At 24.9% G+C, this 15842-nt stretch overlaps 3 protein-coding genes across 3 annotated transcripts; 1 reads left to right on the forward strand and 2 right to left on the reverse strand.

Moving 5' to 3' along the window:
• Positions 1-540: 540 nt before the first annotated feature.
• Positions 541-2106, reverse strand: LOC126902888 (NADH dehydrogenase [ubiquinone] 1 beta subcomplex subunit 7). Its single transcript, XM_050680571.1, has 3 exons — positions 1869-2106; positions 1642-1810; positions 541-798 (listed from the first exon to the last, which is right to left on the reverse strand). The coding sequence occupies exons 1-3, from the start codon at positions 1975-1977 to the stop codon at positions 687-689; spliced, it is 390 nt and encodes a 129-aa protein (XP_050536528.1). The 5' UTR covers positions 1978-2106; the 3' UTR covers positions 541-686.
• Positions 2107-2259: 153 nt separating this feature from the next.
• Positions 2260-6203, forward strand: LOC126902886 (acyl-coenzyme A thioesterase 9, mitochondrial-like). The gene is made up of 11 exons (XM_050680562.1): positions 2260-2462; positions 2547-2632; positions 3296-3402; positions 3468-3586; positions 3792-3912; positions 3974-4086; positions 4148-4370; positions 4436-4638; positions 4696-4869; positions 4945-5095; positions 5160-6203. Exons 2-11 carry the CDS (start codon positions 2586-2588, stop codon positions 5228-5230), a joined length of 1329 nt encoding a protein of 442 aa, XP_050536519.1. The 5' UTR covers positions 2260-2462; positions 2547-2585; the 3' UTR covers positions 5231-6203.
• Positions 6204-6874: 671 nt separating this feature from the next.
• On the reverse strand, positions 6875-15832 carry LOC126900746 (sodium leak channel NALCN). Its single transcript, XM_050676669.1, has 28 exons — positions 15552-15832; positions 15311-15496; positions 15000-15223; positions 14794-14922; positions 14575-14720; positions 14268-14515; positions 13508-13729; positions 13051-13218; positions 12788-12979; positions 12482-12619; positions 12214-12420; positions 11919-12121; positions 11656-11787; positions 11231-11587; positions 10872-11124; positions 10630-10797; positions 10360-10568; positions 10135-10255; positions 9574-9707; positions 9349-9514; positions 9090-9284; positions 8805-9022; positions 8340-8563; positions 8125-8261; positions 7928-8064; positions 7683-7839; positions 7493-7609; positions 6875-7424 (listed from the first exon to the last, which is right to left on the reverse strand). The coding sequence occupies exons 1-28, from the start codon at positions 15651-15653 to the stop codon at positions 7110-7112; spliced, it is 5205 nt and encodes a 1734-aa protein (XP_050532626.1). The 5' UTR covers positions 15654-15832; the 3' UTR covers positions 6875-7109.
• Between the last annotated feature and the right edge of the window lie 10 nt (positions 15833-15842).

Consider the following 15842-nt stretch of genomic DNA (forward strand, 5'->3'; position numbering starts at 1 on the left):
TTAAAAATTTGTTTGATTCTGTTATATATACAGATGTTTACTAATTTATAATTTTGTTATTCTAATTGGTTCACTATTTAAATAATATGATCAATTCAATAACTGAAATTAATATTTACTTGACTTTGAGTATCTTTTTTGAGTCCCGAGCTCATGTACTTATAATTTAAGTTTTCTTTAAATACAATGATTCACATATATTACAAATATAATTTGACAATATTATATTAATAATTAATTTAAATCAATTATGAAATACTCATACAGTATAAACTATGATAATAAAAGTGAATAGTCTTCAATATAATATTCTATACAAAATACACATAGGTTAGATGAGATACAGGTAAAGATAATATTTAAAGATACATATTGTATATTAAAATTTTTAAAACAGGAGTGTATACACCAGGCCTCATAAATTATATTAACAGCCCTATCTTAAAACAATAATCATGTAGTTTCAAAATCATCAACATTTTTATAATTTATTATAAATTATACATGATTAGTAAAACACAAGAATAGTAAAAAGAAAAATTCAAATTTTTGTAATTTTAATTATTACTTTATTTTATTATTGTATAAACTTTATTACAGTTTTAAATTTATTTTTAAACTAAGAAACAAAATTTAAAAACAACACTTACATTTGATTTGCCTACACTTAAAAATAGCAATTATATTTAAGCTGCAACAGTTCCTTCTTCTGAATTTGGTGTGCCTTGTTGCCTAAGTTTATGTCTTCTTTGTAATAAGCGTTTTTCTCTTTCATAGTCTTTCATGCGATCCAAATAGCTGAAATAAATATGAATAATCAATAAAATAAAGTACGAGTTTAATCCGTGACAAATTATTATTATTATAATAAACTAAAAATAATGAAAGTAGCTCTGGATTGTTAATTGCCTGGAAGTAAAACTAAGAATTTATTTGAAAGTTACAGATCACTTATTAAATTAATAAATATTGATAGACAAAATATTGTATATTATTTTCAAGTAATTTTATTTATATATATATATGTTAAATAAAATTTTTTTAAAAAAGATTATTACAATATTTTATTAATTACTATCAGCAAGATTCAAATAACTCATTGAAATACTAAAAGTTTTCCTGGTAGATTAAAGCATTATTGGATTATAAATTTAATTTTTATAAGGAAGAGCTAAAATTTTCTTTTGCCTAAAAATTATTATTTTTAATAAAACAGACTATCTTTTATACTGCTAGTACATATTTCAAAATTTAACAAAGTTATATGTTTATCAATAATAATGAAATAGTGTTACTGAAGTTTTTTTTCTATTTTATTTTTTTATGGAACTTTATTTTATGTAATTTTATTTCAAGTTATGAAAATAAAATTTCCTTATGAATTTTAGTATAAACAATTAAATATGTTTTAGACCATCCTGAAAAACCTGCTAAAACTAAAATATAAACATAATGTTACTTAGAGGTAGCTTATCATTTCCTTCATCCTATTCTACAACTATAAGGCTGGAAAAATTGTAGAGTCCTTACAAATTATACACCCGGGACATATTTAAAAGCTGATCTAACCCAAACTGTCTATTATACGAAAAATTCATTATGTTATCACAATACTAATTTATAAATATTACTCATTCTTACTCATGAAATTGACATTCATAATATTCTTCTCTCTCGTGATGACAGCGATGATTAAATGGAAAATTTTCTCTAATACATCCTCTTAGATTTAATAGCATATGGGCGCAGAAGTCTCGAGCATCTAAAGGCATTTTAGCTGCTTCCATTTCAGCTAATGAAGCAATCATTTCTAAAAAAAAAAGTTAAATTAATACGAAGAATTTTTACTAAATATATTATCTAATTACTTTTTTCCCGTCTTTCTTCCGAAAAACCAAAATGTGGTTCAAATTGTGAAGGTTTGTTTCGTAATGGAGTGACTTCAGGAGCAACATATTCTGACCAAGTATGTCCCATTTTAAAAAAAAATCTCGTTTTTTAATAAAAATTCATTAATTAAACACTATAAACGATTGTCAAATAATAATGCTTGTAACTAATATAAATTATCAAAACAGAAAATTACCAGAAAAAATTTATTAGATGCTTAGGATGATAAGATGAACTTGAGAACGGTGACTGATAATAACTCCAAAGAGAATCAGCTGATTGCTTTTTCTTGTATACAAATTGTAATGTATTCTTGTATACAAATTTTTGAATTATTCAAGTAAAAATTTCTGTGTATTAAAGTATAATAATTGATAATTTTAATTTTAATTAAATTACTAACACTCACTAATTGTATTTTCGAAATATTATTTTTTAGTTTCTATGTGTTTTTAATGATTTTAATGAAATATCAATTAGAAATAATAGCTGAATTTTATAAATTTAATAAAAATTTGGAATTGATAGTATCTTAAATTTAGTACAATTAGGACTGCTTTTCAAAATTCCAGGTAAATATAATGTTTTTCATTATAAATATATAATCTGAGAAATTTCTATGTACTATAATCAATTTGTTTTCTTACTTATTTTAGTATAAAAAAACTCAAAAATATTTAACACAATACAGCAAAATGAAATGTAAAGTACTAAAAAATTGTGTTACCATGTCTGCAATTTTGTATGTAAAAAAATTACTTTTCTGTCATTATATTCTATATTATATTATTTCATATTCTTAACTAATCTTAGTTTTATTTCTATTTAAAATATAATTTATTAGAACATATCTAGTATACAACTCAAACAATTTTTAGAATTTTTTTTTAAAAATGTGTTTCTTTTTTGTGCTTGACACAATGGTGTATTTAAAACTCACTCATCAAACATATATATATATATTTAAAATAATGCAAAAAACAAATAAAATTACTTTTTTTTTAATATCCAATTTTTGTAATGAAAAAACTGGTGCAAACGAGAATTTTCTACCTTACTTATTTTTCTAATTATTACTAAAAAAAAGTTTTCCATCAAAAATGTATTTTTCAATTATTCAAAATTAAAAAAAAGTTAATTGTTCTTCAGTTAACAAAGTTTAATTATAAAACTTAATGTTAAAATGTATTTATAGAAAAATTGTACAAATTTATTGTTATCAAAAATATGTTGGAATATATTTCATTGTATAATACATGTTTATTTAAGACATTGTTATGATTTGTGCTAAGTGAACATTTATTAATTATTTGATAACAAACTTTAATCTGGGCCTGTTAATGCATTTCATTAATTCGCAGAAAATAATTTAGAACTTTTGACAATGATAACTTATTTATTTTAGCAAAAAACAAATTAAATATCTTGGCAATAATACACATCTCATAGCAAGATGCAGTACTAAATCACAATCATCAGTTAATTTTGCAAATTTACAAACTATGCAAGAAAGTAATAATAATTATAATATTTGTTAGTTATGCTCCAATATAATAATAATTTTAATTTAATCATAGTAAAAGTTAAACTTCATAAAATGATGGGTATGACTGAAAAATATCATCATGAAGATAGAAGTTGGTTAGCAGAATATTTACCAAAAACTCGTGAAGAATTACCACCTCGTTGCATGAATGTAGGTTTAGAAATATTAGCAAAATGATATTTGTTTTTTTTTTTTTGTATTTTCTTAAAATCCTAAAATTTATTTAGTTAAGCCATAAAATATTTAAATAAAAAATTGAATTACTGATTGAAATAAAATAAAATAATTAAATGATCATAAATTAATGAAACTATGTTTTATTATTTTAATATATTGGTTTTCTAAACTATTTTAGGATAGTTTTGATAGAGCAAAAGTTCCATTAAGTAATGATTTGGTTTTGCAAAATAAATATACTACAACATATAAAGGTTTACGATTGGGAAGACTTCTAGAAGATATGGATCTTTTTGCTGGTAAAATGTTTATTATTTTTTGATTGTCAAAAATTGATACACTTTTATTTTTCTATTTTAGTATGGATTGTAATGAAACATATTTATAACCCAAAATTACCAAAAGATGTACCCATACCTTATGTTGTTGTAACATTATTAGTGGATGATTTATTAATAACCCCTGAACGATTTGTAAAATTTTTAAATATAATATTTTATAACTAATAAATAAGTAATTCAATGTAATTTATAGCCTGATAAAGATTTAATATTTAGTGGACTTGTATCTCATGTTGGAAAAACTTCTATGGAAGTTACTTTGTGGTTAGAACAACTTCATGATAATAAATTAAAACGTATCACCAAAGCCAATTTTGTATTTGTAGCTAGAGATTCTACAAATCAATCGTCTGTTTTAGTAAACGCTCTTGAACCTAAAGGTGAATTTGAAAAAAGAATAATGAATACTTTATCTCGTAAGTTATATTTTAAGAAATTATTCTAATCTTCAAGTTAATTATCTAATATTTTATTACTATAGAAAGAAATGAAGAAAGAAAAAGGGCTTGTCAAGATTCAATATTAAATAAAATTCCTACTCCTGAAGAACATTGTTCAATCTATGAAGTATTTCTAAAAACTCTAAACAAAAAAGAACCAATGTTAGGTGACAAAATTTTGCCTCCTGGGAGTGTATGGATGGATGATACTAAAATTGAAACTAATATTCTTTGTCATCCTGAAGTAAATAGGTATCAAAATAATTAAAAAATATATTTTAATGCATTTTATCATTAATAGGATAGAAATTTACATAACACCGTATTTGGTGGATTTTTAATGCGTGTTGCAACAGAACTTGCTTTTCTAGTGGCTAGTGTTCATTGTAAAACTAGAGTTGTATCTCGAGCAATTAATTCAATTACATTTCGCAGTTCTGTTCCAATTGGTAGTAGATTAAAATTGGTTGGAAAAGTAAGTTTACTATGACTATTATAATACATAATTCTACAGTACCATCTAATTTTACATTTATATTGTTACATTAAGATTTGTTACACCAATAAAAATGTTATGATTATTGAAGTAATTGCAAAAGTAGAATCAATAGAAACAAAAACAAGTTTGACAACAAATACATTTTATCATGTTTTTGTTGCACCTAATAATGTTGATCCTGTTTTGCCTCAAAGTTATCATGGTATATAAATTATAAAACATAAAATATGAAAATAACATAAATGATTTAATAATATCTGTTTTAGATTCTATGCTTTATATTGATGGACAAAGGCGATATTTGGATATTTATGATTCATTATTTGTACAAATGTAATCAGTTTACAAGAAAAATTATATTTAATTTCGTTACCTATATTTAACTCATCTTTCATCTTTAAAATTTTAATTTATATTCTATTATTAGTTGAAAAATTAATTGTTTACTTATTTATTTTCTTTTAGTATTATAATTCTGAGTTCCTGCCAATTTTATTTTTATTTTAAACTTTAAAATTGTTTTAAAATTTTACCTTTGTCTTAATTAGTTAACTTATTTTTTTGTTTTTTTAAATATTTATTAAAAATATCAATTTTGTATTTATTTTAACACATATTAATAATGGTAAGTGGTGATTCATAATCAGGGTTGTAATTTTTATGTACTAAAAATACCACAAAATGCTAAAATACGCAATAAAAAATTTTTGTATAAATTATATTCTTACCAGTGGCACCAGAACCGTAGGGCCATTTCCCCCCAGTCAAAATACAAAACAAAAAATGTTATTTTGCCCTTCCCAACCCAATTAAATCAAATAAAAACTTAATCAAATTAAAAGTTGTCTATTAATTGTTTTCAATATTTTTATTTAAAAAAGTTGTCCATTATCGATTTCAGATTTTGTGATTATCCTAAGTATTATGTATATTGCTATTCTTTTATTACTTGTGGCCTAGTAAATTTATTTAACTTGTGTAAAATTGCAAACAAGTTTTTACCAAAAATTAAATGTATTTTTTATTCAGTACTTCATTTTCTACTTCTAATTTTGAGTAAAATTCATAAGGAGTAAATTGTTAAATGTATTCGGTATAAGGTTTCCACTTTCTTGGTATCACCAATATTTATAGAATTACATTATAAAGCAATAGCATTATATATAAAATAATCCTTGTAGGATTAAGCTATTTCAAAATATATCTCTTGAAAATTTTAGAATTTTCTCACCACTTGCTCTTAATCCCAAATGCTGTTTTTTATAATGCCCATATATTTCTTATAGGAGACATAAATATATTATAATATAAATACACATATTATGTATTTTTAAACTTCTATGTCTATATTTGAATAAAACTATATTTAGTACAATCTTAATTTTTACTCGTTCATTTCATTTACAATGAAGAAAATTTTAAATATTTAAGCATAATGTCTAACTTTATACAATTTGTGATCTTTTGATGTATCACGTCTTGCAAGAGCTGAGAAAAAGTAGCGACAGAAAACAAAAACAAAATAAATTCAGTATAGTAAAATTAATACCTTTTCACAGTGACAGCGATAATTTTTTCCAAAAGCGATCAAAATTTAAAAACACTTGTTTAGTGAGCAAAATTTTCTGGCAGTCACTAATAATATTCCTGGAATCATCTAACCTAGAATTTTTGTTTAAAACAAAATTTGTAAATCAGAGCTTGCTAGGTAATTTTCCCAGCAAAGCGTTATTCTTTTTTATTCTATTATAGTGTTAAAAAAGCAAAAAAACAGGCTAATTTTTATAAGCATTCAGATCAATAAAAAATTGTTTGCCTTACTTAATGATCATCCAATATAATATGATTATTAAATAATAATTTATACAATTTTATTCATATACTTTTGGTAGATTTCTTAATTAATTAATTAAAAAAATAAAATTATATTTTATATATAAAAAATTTGATTTAATGCAATATTTTTATAAACAGACAATATCTGGTTTTGTATATAATTTATAATTTTTCAACTAAAATTACAGCAAAATGAACACTATAAATGAAAATTAGTAATAATATACTAACATTCACGTTGAACAATATATTCTATTAAAATTAAATTTACTATAAAATATAAGAAAATATAACTAATTCTTGTATTACTTAATCTAATACTAAACAATTTATTTTCAATAAGTAAAATAGAATAAAAACAATACTATATAACAGTTATATTAAAAATTTTCATCTTCACTTGAAGACAAATCAGAAGTATGTTCTAATTGTTCCAACCACCATTCATGTATTTCTTTCACAGCTGAAGCTACTTTTGATGTATTGGCTTTTATATCACGTGCTGAAGAAGTATTTACATTTAAATTTGACATGTTTAACGGCTTCAAATTTCTATAGGAAGCTTTACGATTTTTTTCTTTATCAGATGGATCTGATAATGTAGGTGTCAAGTACCGACGTCCAGAACCACTTCCTACACTATCTGAACGTGTCATACCTGAAGTAGATTTGAATTTTGATCGACTTGTATCAGCCTAAAGAAAAGTATTCAAATAGAAATGAAAAAATAAAATTTTTTTTTGTAATTTTAAATTAAGCTTACTTTATGATCCTTGTCTTCAGCTTCTTTGTCTTTATTGGCTGCTTGTTTTTCCTCAAAATCTCGAAGCATCATTTCATTAGTAGCACGTAAACCAGCTAAAAGACTCCCTTGTTGCCTCTAAAAAGTTTTATTACTAATAACTTATTAACTTATTATTATTATTAAATGTGTTAAAATAGTGTTTACATACATTTGCAGCTCTCATTTTGCGTAAACATCCTTCAAGCCAATTACGAATAGTCTGTTTAGCAACTTCTTCTTGAATATTTACCTCAAAATCTTGACGGGCAACCAATTCTTCAAGTTGAAGTGCTTTTGTAATATCAACAGTGCGGTAAGATAGCATACTAAAACGTATATAAAAAATAAGAAGTAGAATTTTAAATATATTATTTTAGTCTTACAAAATTTATAAATAAAAAAATAATGATTTACTTTAAAACATCGTGGAAGGTAACTTCTTGACCATTATGAAGTCTTTCTAATTCATAACACATATGTTTTAATAACATTTTACCTTTTTGTGGATCAGTCTCTAATCTACCTTTTAAAAGACGTAACAAAAATTTAACCTGTATCACAAATAAATATCATTAATTACGTTAATCATTTTTAAAAGAATTTATTTATACTTTATACACTTGAATGACACCAGCTTGAGTGTCATCAACAATGTTCCACGAATGTTGAAAATTTCTTATATCTGCATATGAAAGTAAAGCATCTTCTTCATTTGAGTAGAAAAGTGAAAAGTTTTCCATAATTATAGCTTAAAACATTTTTAAACCAATTTGTAATGATGGAAAATAGTAAAGTAAACACACTAATTATATAAAATTTTATTTACCAACTAAAAGATTAAGTACTATGTATGTTATCATAACATAAAACGAACAAAAATATATTAATGCAGCTGCATAATTTCCACAATCTGTTTGCCAGTAATTAGCTGCAGGTGTACACTGTGGTGGTAATATCATACAATCGTGCATAATTTTATTCCAATCTTCTCCAGTAACAATTCGAAATAACATAGCAACTCCAGTAACTGGAGTGCCAAAATTTGCTAGCCTAAAAACATGAAAAAGTAAAGAAACAAACAAACCATTGTTAGTGTTAAAAAAAAAGATCTTTTTTTGTGAAATATAAAAAATATTGTTTTCTGTAAATTATATTAAAAATAAAATTCCAGTATTTTTTATTTAATAAAACAAAAAATTTAATTATTATTACATAATAACAATAGCTATCAAAAAATAAATACTGTGATGCTAATAAAGTACTTATTTAATTAGTTCTTTATTTTACTTACCTACCAATACCTTCTCCATATTTTACAGTACCAAATAATATTGTACCAGCTAAAGCATATGAAAATACTAACAGAAACATACCAAAGATTATAAAAAAACTCTTACAAACTGACACGCCAACAGTCAGCATTAACATTTTAAGAGTAGCATGTTTTCCAGTAATGGTAAAGAATCGCAAAACAACTACTATGTATCCAAATGAAAATGACAATTCATTCTAAAAATATACCCATATCTACGTTACTGAATAAAAAACTAAAAGAAATAACAAGATTTATTCTTACACGAAATGCAAAATGGGTACATGTCCAGATAACACCCAAAACTGTTACTAATAAATCATAACGGTTGCGTCTTGACTGCCAATATCCTCGAGCAGTAAATGCTATCATTTTCATAATTACTTCAGCAACAAATATCAAAGTAAGACAAGCACTTACTAGAGATAATGATTCTGTATGTTTATCACCAGCTCGCCACTAAATATAACATTTTTTATATAACTTATAGTTAATTTTAAATTTGTGTGTCTTAATAATTTACCGAAACACACAATAAACAGCTATTAATAAGAACAATTACAGCAAAGAATCTTTTAAAATGAATTTTTTGAGTTATATCATATATAAATGCTCTAAATTTTCTGCGATCTGGCCTTGGAGGTAAATGTAAAGGTTGAGCAATTTTAAGTCTTTTTTTCAAATCACACCTATGAAAACACACTAATAGTATTCCTTTTTGTAGAAATTAATAAAAACAGAAAATTACCATCTTCTTTGATCTACAGTTAATAAAGCAGTTCCTTTGTTTTCTGAATAATTTGCAATAACAACACCAACAAAAAGAGTGAGTCCAATCATACATCCCAAGAATATAAAAATGTGAATATATATTGCGTGAACCTACACAATATCAGACTATTTAAAGAAAACCTAACATTAAGTTCTTATATACTCTTAAAATAAAAATTCAACAGTTATAATTTACCATGCTATCATATGAAAATAAAAGTATTTATTAACACACAAAATATTTAAAACAGAAGCATAAAAAAATGTTTAAATAAGAATTAAACGTCTTAATTAAGACATAAATTTGCAGACAGTAAACAGTTTTTATAAAATTACTATTAATCAAAATAATATTAAAAAAAAAAAAATCATCTTTTCAAAAGCTAAATGTAGAAAAACAAAATAAATACTTATAAAATTTTTTTAATTTTTCATTTTAATAGCCATGCTTATAAATTGGAACTACACTGATTGTCATTTTAAACAATTCAAATAATCTCAAGCCTAATTTTTCATTATTCCAAAAATAATATATTACTGGTCCCAAGGCGCTGATCAGTATATCACGAACATCCAACCACCCTTTGAATGACAAAACTTCAAATAATGTCAACATAGCATACCCTATGTTATCAAAATTGAATCGTCTCGGATTTGCCCTTCATATGTAAGTATATAATTTCTCAAATGATGAGTGAAGTTTTTATTTTCATGTAATGAACAATTAAAATATAAAAACTATTTGAAAATAAAATATTCTTACCAAACCCTAGGTACAAGTATAGCTGGATAAGATTCATTTAGCCCTGGTTTAATTTTCATTTTAGTAACAAAGACTTGCCGCATAAATACTCCAACACATTCTTCTCGTTTTTTAATACTAGGATCATTACAACGAGCTAAACGACCACCAAATATTTGAACACCATAACTTGCAAATACAAACATTAAAACAATCAAAAGAACTGACACCTGTTATAAATAATTTAGATGAATAGATACATTATAGTTATAATAATATTTAATCTGTTACCAATAAAATTTCTTTAAATCCACGGCATAGCTCATCTACCACTTTTCTCATGTGAGGAACTAATGAAAATATACGTAAGGGTCTAACACAACGACAAATCATTAAAAGGTGAGCAGGTGAGTTAGTTGCTACACTAGTTGGCATCCAACATAGAAATACTAAACTAGTCTATATACACATGTATTAAAAAATCATGAACATTTATAAACAAATAAATATAAATATAAAATTAATTAACTGACCACATATACAAATACATCTAATATAGCCGCTACATCTTTCATATAAGCTTTTGGAGTAAAAAATACACCATCAGCTAGTATTTTCAAAGCTATTTCAATACTCATAAAACAAACAAATACATATTCAGCAATTTGTAATGCAGGTGTATCCATAACTTGATAAAATGGTGTTTCAAACATCATTGAAATACAGTTTAATGTTGTTACTAATATCATTAACCAGTCTAAGTAAGTCACAAGTCCAAGAAAATTACTAAAAATTAAAACAATTTGGTAGATATTGTTATTTTTTATTAAATATATACATAAAAATTTTAATAGTTAATTTATTTTTTATTATTAAAAATCACAAAACTTACTGGAAGCCTTTATATTTAATTTGACGTTCTTCGCCAGTCAATGGATCTCTCAGTTTTAGATCATAACGGGCGTACACAATTAATTGACAAAGTTTACGAAATTTAGACTCTCTTGGTACTATAAATAGTGGTGTATCGAACAGAGGATGGTTTTCTCGTAAATCTTCTTCTCGCTTGTTTCTCCTCATTTCTGCTTGTTGTCGTTTGGCTTGCAGTAGTTTTATATCAAGATCATGTGGCCTTGCTCTAGTGGCTGTGGCTAACCGATTCATACCACCCATATCACCATTTTCCATGAGATGTTCATATGTTTGTTTTAACTTCATTGATCCACGGCGAATACTTTGTCTCATTGATCTAGGTTTAGATCAGTTTATTTTTATATTAAAATAACAATTAATTTAAAGAATAATTTTGATCCTCACTTTTTATGATCTAACCGGTTGTTTGGCATATTATTCATAGTACCTTGAGCATGTAAACCTGCACCTTTAACAGTAGAATTGGTAGGTAAATACGTTGAATCTCCCAGAAGTAACCGTTGATTATTAGAATCACTGTAAGATAATAAAATTATGTAGTAAATTATAGTGTACTTATACAATAAAAAAAAACAAAATTAAATAAACGAATAAGTAGAAATTTATATATTAAACAATTCTACAAAAAATTTATTTTAAAAACTTACTTAATAATATTTGCAATAATAGCCTTACGATAATCTGGTGTAACAGTACGGACTTTGGGTGTGTTAGTTAAAAGTCTTACAGGATGATGTTTTCGAGCCATAGGAAAAGTATTTAAAGTATCATTTGTACAATTCATATTTTCAAGAGCAACTTCTTCATCACTTTTGTCAAAAACAAATTGTCTCATAAAACTTTCTCGGACCTTAACAAAATATTTTTACATTAAAAAAAAACTAAATTAAATGTTTAAATAGTATCTTTGAAAAATATATTAGAAATATGTTTTAAATTTACTTTAGGTAAATTAAATTCTGATGGTTGTTTATGAATTGTTGTCATTTTAGGACGATCTGGAAATTTTTCAAAAATTCTCAAACGAAAAGGCAGTGTTTCTTTAATCTCAGCACTTTGTTCACGAAAACGTAGTTGTTTCAATTTCTTTAATTCTTCATCAAGCTCTAGATTATCCAAAATAACAGCAACAAAAAGACTTAAAACAATCTAAAATATTAATATATTTTTTAAAAATACATAAAAAAATTAATAAAAAAAAATAGCATACCAGGGTTACAAATAAATGGTAAAGTATGAAATACACCGCAACTAACGGAACTAAGGCTTTACGAGTACGTAACATGGTTTCATCCATAACATCAACCCATGCTTCTTGAGTGAGAATTTGAAACATAGACATGAATGCCTGTGAATTATCAAATTTAAAACATTAACTATATTAAATAATATATACAATACATTATATTTCTGAATTTTAAAAGCAAACAAAAGTATTTTGTTAATACAAATTAACTTTTAAATTCTCAGAATTCATAAACATCAATACAAAAATATTTATGTTATATATACTCACTTCAGGAAAAGTTTCAAATTTTGAAAAGTCACATAAAAAACAAAATAGTTGCATAGAAATACTAGATGAAATAATTAACAAGCACATAGTGAAAATAATAAGACTCCCCAATTTTTTACCAGGCCCAAATATTTTATAAACAAAATCTTCAAGCATTGGTGAAGCTTTTATAAGTCTTACAATTCTCAAAACCTGAAAGTTAAATATCATATTTAGTAATAAAAACAATTTAATAAATAATACTACTATAGTATTATGATAACCTGAAAATAAGTTAACCCAGATAAATAAAATTGAGGCACTATGTGAAGAGTAGTACCAACAGCTAACATCAATTCAAATTTATGATAAGAATGCTTAAAATATTCATTAAAACCAAGCAATACCATTTTAAAAAGTGTTTCTAAGTTAAATACCAATGTATAGACAACCTGAAATTAAAATGAAAAATATATGAGTAATAATAACCAAGGCACAGATATAGGTATGTTCATAACTTATATTTCAAAATCTGATATAAATTTTAAAAAATTAAATAATTTATATAGCATAATATTAATTTAATCAATTTATAGCTTAATGATGCAAGTCAAAATTTATTAGTTTTAATTTAATCAACAGAAATTTGTATGGAGATTAATGTTTTCAGTGTGATTAAATAAGTGTAACATTAATTTCAATATGGCATTGAATATTAATAACATAAAATTTAAAACTTACTTCAATATAATAGTATTTTTCATAAAAAGCATGACGTGGTCGACCATCATGTTTAAAGTTCATGGTAGCCATAACTACACCATTACTAAGTATAATACACATGACTAGAAGCCGAAACCAAGCAGAATTCAAAATTTTATGTCCTAATGGAGATGCTAATTTTCTATGTTTATTTTGTTCAGGAGTTACCAATCGCCAACCATTTTCATCGCTGATAAAAATCTAAAAAGATCATACAATAATAATATAAAATTCTCTCAAAAATGAATTGTTTAAAATGAAAATAATAAATTACTATAAAATGCAGTCAACACTTAAAAAAAGTTATACTTACAAAATAAATATGATAAACCCCAACAAAATATAATTGAGTAATTGTGTCTGATTAGATTAAAATAAAAGAAAACTAACTGGGTACCATAAAAGTCACTTGAAAAATCTAACGGATATGCATATTTTGAAAAACAATGTTTTCATCATTAACGCCTAACAGATACTGAGCCTCTGATCAAACATATATATATATATTTTATATATAAATTAACAAAAAAATTAATTCATGATACATGATTATTATGATGTCATCACAGTAGGTATTTTTTTCAGTCAGAGGAGCAGTATCTATGCTAATGATAGAAACATTGTTTTCAAAATTTGTATATTCACTGATTTCTTCCAAGTACTTTTTGTTGTATGAGTTCATTTTATTTTATTTTTTGTTGTACTCAGTTTTATTTTATTTTATCTTAGAAAAATATACCTCAGTGGATGTTTTACTCCCAACATGTCTTCTACTACCCCATAGTTGTTGAAATTGTACTCTCATTTCATTAAATGTCTCAGTTATTACAGCAATAAAAACATTTTTTACCAACCATGCAAGGAAAAATATTAATGTAGAAAAATAAAAAATGGCTCTCCAAGCAGGAAGACTATCAAATGTTCGAAACATAATATATACCCAACCTTCTTGTGATGCTGCTTGATACACAGTGAAAATACTTGTAGCTGAAAATGAATAAAAAAATATCAAATAAAGTTCTTTAAACACAATAGTAAAAACATACCAAATTCATCAAAACCACTAAAGCCTGTAATATATCTTGAAAGTTCTAACTTCATACATTTCATACCTATCGGGCATTGATATCCTGCACCAGGTTCTGTAGAACAAAATGTATCTGGTATCGCTAAATTATTTAAAGTGACATGCCTAAAAATATGATAAGTACAAGAAAACTATAGTTTTAATAAATATATGTATTTAATCAAAACAAAAGATATACTTGGGATCAGTTGTATTTAAAACACAATGATGTTTCATTTCACCAAAAAGTTGAACACCAAGCACTCCATACAACGACATAAAAAATAGAAAGAACAATGTTACATTGTAAATCTGTTGACTTGATCGTCTGAAAAAATTACATAGTTATTTAACTCTTATGTAATTAAAAACATTTAATGGTAAAGTTATAAATTAAATAACTACTTGAAAATTTGATTTATTCTAGATTTTGGCATTGAAAATTTCAGGAAGACACGTATAAATCTGATCATGATGAAAGGTCTAGGTGCACGTAATATAGATAAATAATTATAATCTACTGAGTTCACTATTATTTCAAACACTTGTAAAATGACTGATACCCACAAGAAGAATAACATAGTAGCATCAAATTGACACCAATGATCTTTTAAGTATGGAGAATCTCCCTATATAAAATATTAGTTGTTTTATATAAATATAACAACATCAATGATGTATAAACAAGAAAGTAATAATAATTTTACAAAAATTACTTTAAAAATTCCTCGTATTCGCATCTTAGCAATCATTTCAGCTGTATATAATCCAGTAACTGCAGAATCACATACAAATGTAGCAAACTTAAGAAATGGAAACGTTTCAAACGTTTTTGGAGTATTGAGGCTTACACAAAGTAAACTTAGAAGAGCACAAAAACGCATCAGTCTTCGAACCCATAGCTACAAAATATTTAAGTATGAATTTCTTTTTCGAGGCAATGTTTACTTGATTTACCTTGTTCACCCATTCAATCTCTGCACTTTCATTCAGAGATTCCTCCTGGACGTAATCAGAGGCAATCATATCAACTCGAATACTTTGCTTACGACCCAACATTTTCCTAAGGTTTAAAAATTAAGAATTAAATTTTACATCATTAAAATACAAATAATAAATATAGCATTGTTAATATTTTTCGTTTATCCCTTATATAAGAATCAAAAAACATTGACGCAATATTATCAGCATCAAGTAGTTTTCTATATATTACAAGGGATGTTTTTTTATATAAAAGAGGGATTTAAT

The sequence above is a fragment of the Daktulosphaira vitifoliae genome, unplaced genomic scaffold (genome assembly GCF_025091365.1).
Source record: "Daktulosphaira vitifoliae isolate Bord-2020 unplaced genomic scaffold, ASM2509136v1 Scaffold_3, whole genome shotgun sequence".
Classification (NCBI taxonomy): domain Eukaryota; kingdom Metazoa; phylum Arthropoda; class Insecta; order Hemiptera; family Phylloxeridae; genus Daktulosphaira; species Daktulosphaira vitifoliae.

Coding starts and splice junctions, on each gene's coding strand:
- LOC126902886 (XM_050680562.1), top strand. CDS start 2,586: ATGAAATGTAAAGTACTAAAAAATTGTGTTACCATGTCTGCAATTTT. Junction 4,639..4,695: donor ATATTCTTTGTCATCCTGAA/GTAAATAGGTAT, acceptor TATCATTAATAG/GATAGAAATTTACATAACAC. Junction 5,096..5,159: donor TTTGCCTCAAAGTTATCATG/GTATATAAATTA, acceptor TATCTGTTTTAG/ATTCTATGCTTTATATTGAT.
- LOC126900746 (XM_050676669.1), bottom strand. CDS start 15,653: ATGTTGGGTCGTAAGCAAAGTATTCGAGTTGATATGATTGCCTCTGAT. Junction 14,516..14,574: donor TAGTGGTTTTGATGAATTTG/GTATGTTTTTAC, acceptor ATTCATTTTCAG/CTACAAGTATTTTCACTGTG. Junction 12,421..12,481: donor ACCATTTATTTGTAACCCTG/GTATGCTATTTT, acceptor TTAATATTTTAG/ATTGTTTTAAGTCTTTTTGT.
- LOC126902888 (XM_050680571.1), bottom strand. CDS start 1,977: ATGGGACATACTTGGTCAGAATATGTTGCTCCTGAAGTCACTCCATTA. Junction 1,811..1,868: donor GGAAGAAAGACGGGAAAAAA/GTAATTAGATAA, acceptor TTTTTTTTTTAG/AAATGATTGCTTCATTAGCT. Junction 799..1,641: donor TATGAATGTCAATTTCATGA/GTAAGAATGAGT, acceptor TATTTATTTCAG/CTATTTGGATCGCATGAAAG.